This window comes from Pyxicephalus adspersus, chromosome 4 (genome assembly GCF_032062135.1).
Source record: "Pyxicephalus adspersus chromosome 4, UCB_Pads_2.0, whole genome shotgun sequence".
Taxonomy (NCBI): domain Eukaryota; kingdom Metazoa; phylum Chordata; class Amphibia; order Anura; family Pyxicephalidae; genus Pyxicephalus; species Pyxicephalus adspersus.
In genome coordinates this window covers 148,045,470-148,049,752 of record NC_092861.1, presented here as the reverse complement: position 1 = coordinate 148,049,752, position 4,283 = coordinate 148,045,470, and the positions used below count along the sequence as shown (strand labels likewise).

The following is a 4,283-nucleotide window of genomic DNA, read 5'->3' as shown; positions in this document are numbered from 1 at the left end:
CCTGAGTGTTGGTGTGCCATTGTCCCAGGATCCCAAGCATCAGTGTGTCATTCTCCTGGGACCCTGAGTGTCGGTGTGCCATTGTCTTAGGACCCCCAGTGTCAGCGTGCCATTATTCTGAGAACACTCCAAATGTCGTTGTTTTACCAAGCTCAGATTCAAATGCTAAGCGTTATTGTTCTGGGGCCCAAGGTGTCATTTTGTCATTGTTGCGGACCCCAAGTGTCAGTGGGTAAATGTATCACACAGACATACAATCTATTCTTCCTGTGAATTACCTCACTGCACTGCGCCAAGAAGTAAGATAATTGCCCCCCACCCCCGGGTCTCTGTAATTCATTCCTATCAGGCATTTGTATTGACTAATCCAGAATTGGCTGGTTCTGTTTGTGCCTCTTGATCCATCCTAAAAAGGGAAAGTATAAAGTTCTGAGCTATCTGCTTGCAAATCCACAAATGTCTATTTTATTTTAACTAGAGAGATTTATGTCTAAACACATTCAAAGGTCTTATAATGCAGGGATATAAAAGCTGAGGCTTTGATGCGGATGTTTGCTCAGATTGGTCATTTTCTGTCATTTAAGCCTCTCTGTAGCTGAAAATACTTCTCAATCTGATGGGTGTTTAAAGTGGAACCAAGCCAGCACATAGTTTGATATGCTATACATCAGGCCACCTGTCTGTTATACATGTTAAAGAATCCTGGCCAAACATTTTCAGAATTCTAATGGACACTCCATTTTTAATACCCTCGGCTTTTCTACAATTGCAGTTGAAATTGCAATTCCAGCTCATAAACTATCAGCATCCAAAATGATGTTGAATTTTTGCAGCTGTCGATCAAACATCTTTACAGCTATATATAGTATTAAGGTTGTACCTTAAGTCATTTCATAATGGATCAAAGCAATTTTAGGCAAATTACATTTGCATTTATCTTTCTCCCTCACCTCTAGTACCTTATCCTCCAATACATCCCTGGCACAAAAGCTTCTCAATGCTGGATGAACCTGCACATTAGCTTCCATGAGAGCTTATGATATTGAGGTGTGTATGCATCTATGGAGGGTGGGGTACTTAACTCATGAGGAGGTGTGCCAAAAACACAGAGACTTTGTTTGAAAACCTCCTTAAGTGTGCTTATCCTTTAAAGTAAACCTGTCACAAGCCTAAACAAACGATGAAAACATACATAAACAAGGTATCTTCAATGAGAATGGGACTGCAAAATAATGAGTAGATCCGGAGACAAGGGCAGCTGAGGTTATGTATCTCAGTTTTCTGTATTTAAAAAAAACAAAACATAAAAAGCAAAGCATTGCCCTGCCCTTTCCATTTCTTGAGCCTCCTTTATGATCAGTAAGGCCATTATGCACACCAACATGGAGGAAGTTGGGGTGTGGGAGGTGGGAGTGCAACTTTTGTAGGAAAAGTTGTAGTTTGCCTGCAGCATTCTGTACCTCGAATCTACTCACTGTTTGGATGTGCATTAAAATTACTATCATATTAGCAACATATTCTCAGTTTCTGTTGCCCAAGTATACATATAATATATAGCAATGTGTCTGATAAATTCTGATCCACTTCCTGCTTTTCACTTGCAAATAACTGGCAAAAAAAGTGGTTTGAAATCAACCGAGAAGTGTTGGAAAGAACCTCCTTATATCCAAAGAAGGTTTGCATTGTAAAGACTGACTGGTCACACTGTATCTACAGCTGATGTCCATTATCATTTTGTCTTTTATTTTTCAGTCAAAGTGAAAGAGAAGAGTTTGAAGCAGAAATTAAGCAGAAGTCTGAAAGGGAGCGGGCTCTCCTGTCCGACGAGAACAAGAAACTGTCCAGTGAGCTCGATAAGGTATTTTCAGTACCAGCGCTATGTTTTCTGTATGCCAGGGTTGGGTTGAAGACCAAAGTGGGCTGTTCAGACACAATGGTGGAAGCTTCAGTAAAAAACCCACATCCAGAGCTTTATTTTAATTTGAGCTTTTACTAAAAAAATGTAAACCCAAAGGAGCAGAGACAATGTTAGGTACAAATTGCTATGCTCGTACTTTTATGAATAGAATTAGCTGAACAACAGGAAAAATAAGGCAAATCTGTTGTCCCCAAACTAAGACAGCATACACGTTAAAAATTTGTGCTGGAAATGATCAAGAAAGATCCCCAATAATGGGGAAAAGATGGGAGCAAAGGGCATGACACGTAGCAGAGGATGTTGCAAGATTTGCTGGGTTTTTTCAAACTTGTTTATGGTAAATAAATGAACATCAAATGTAATAGGCATATAGGTATTAATTTTCCATATAGGTATTAATTAATTCCTCCTTCATATTGGATGAGAATCATCTGACATGTGTACATCACCTTACTGCATAGGTGGATGTCAAAAATGTGCCCAAAAACCAATAAAACAAGGGCCTGGTTGTGGTGTCTTAATGCACAATCCCATAGTACACACACTTGAATCAAACGCATCAGGTTTTTAGCAACATTTCCAGCTCCACTTGCTTGTCCCCAAACATCCTCCCCCTCCTCCAGCTTAAAAAGGCTGAATCATGTCAAATGCGTGTAGTCACCCTAAGCTGCCTGTGAAATACATTTAATAGTTTTCCAGTAAAGGCCTAACTGAATTCATCGCTTTCTTCTTTCATCTCCCTGGAGTTCAGCTTTAGGTCATAAAAGGGCTAATTTACTCTTTTTTTTGTATTCTCTAATTGCCTAATTTGTATCCTCTTATTCTCATATCTGGTGACACAGTTTTGTTTGCAGTTACAATACAAAAGGAATACAATGTAATTATTGTAATTAATTCTGATGTTGTAGTATGTGTGAGAGAGGATTCTGTTTCCACAACTTAGGTTTTTTCATGTTCTTCCCAGGCAAATTCACTGTGCTCTCCTATCACAAAAACACTGGGATATGTCAAGTCATTAAATTATCCATTAAAGAGGACCTTTCGCTAAGTTAAAACTCAATTATTTCTCCATGCTACATAATTGCATTCTTTTTTTTTTACCTTTTTTTTTAATTTTGCTTCCTTGCCTAAATGGGGTGACAAAGACCTTCTCCATCCCCGTCATCTTGAGGTTTATATAACACACCCTAGAAGGCTGCTGGGCTGTAGATGCTCAGAAAGAGATGGCACCAGATCTCTATAAACACATGCACATGATCTGGTGCCATGTTATTAGGATCTAGGTACAAACACAAAGAAGAGACAGCCTGCTGCCAATGATAAGAAAAAGATGTGGTCACAGGGCTTGACTCACAGCGGAGAACATTGCAAGATTTGGTGGACTTCTAAGCTTGTTTATCATACGTAAATGGACAAAGATAATGTGCATATAGGTATAAAATTTCCTGGGCAGGCGCCTCTTTAATATTTAGATTGAAAGATGATAGTTATTGGATATTAACAGCAGCATTGTATAAGCAACTTGTTTGCTAGGCTAATCTCATTTATATGTATTACCCCCCAAAAAAATTATATACAGTATATGTCTTAATATTCATTGCTAGTTTGTTACTTGATTGATTGATGTGATTTGTTTTATTCTTCTCAGATCACCGCCATGCTGGAGAGACAAAGCCTCAACAACCGGCAGCTTGAGGAAGAGATGAGGGATTTGGCTGACAAGAAGGAATCGGTGGCTCACTGGGAGGCGCAGATAACTGAAATCATCCAATGGTTGGTATCTGTATGTTAGTTTTATTTATTGTACATGTTGTACATCTAGGCATATCTAGTGTCTTACATGGACAAGTTTGAGTGGAGGCCAATAAGCATTCTAATTTGGCTTTGGATTTTTGGAAAAAAAAAAAAAGTGTGTTGCAAAGGGTCATGACATGTTTTCTGTGGGTCACCCTCCAGTTATGCTGCTTGCTCTGCCATCTGCTCTTTGTGCCATCTGCAGTTTTAAATTCAATCAATGTGAGGGGCAGGGTGACAATGTATAGCCATGCATGTCTGAGAGAGCTGCTAACTAGAAGGAAATAGAAGTAAATATTGGTATACTTCCCCCACCTCTTAGAGTGTAAGCTCTTCTGGACTGGGTCTTTTCCTCCTTCTTTTGTCACTGTCTGTATCTGTCTGTCATTTGCAACCCCTATTTAATGTACAGTGCTGTGTAATATGTTAGTGCTATGTAAAAATTGTTTTAATAATAATAGTAGTAATAAAAGGGGTGCTGAGAGTTACCTTATGTGAGCATATAGGGGAATTCGGACCTTTATCCTCCTGTTGGAGATCCTCTAATGATACATCACACAATTCTTTCTAT

The 4,283-nt window shown here is 39.0% G+C and overlaps 1 protein-coding gene across 11 annotated transcripts in view; it reads left to right on the top strand.

Annotated features, from left to right (window-relative positions):
• Positions 1–4,283, top strand: part of CDC42BPA (CDC42 binding protein kinase alpha) — a 142,786-nt gene that overhangs the window by 104,947 nt on the left and 33,556 nt on the right. For all 11 annotated transcript variants that reach the window (XM_072409954.1, XM_072409950.1, XM_072409948.1 and 8 more), the window contains 2 exons: positions 1,753–1,858; positions 3,567–3,691. In XM_072409954.1, the coding sequence (XP_072266055.1) occupies positions 1,753–1,858; positions 3,567–3,691 (231 nt within the window). The remainder of the gene's footprint in view (positions 1–1,752; positions 1,859–3,566; positions 3,692–4,283) is intronic.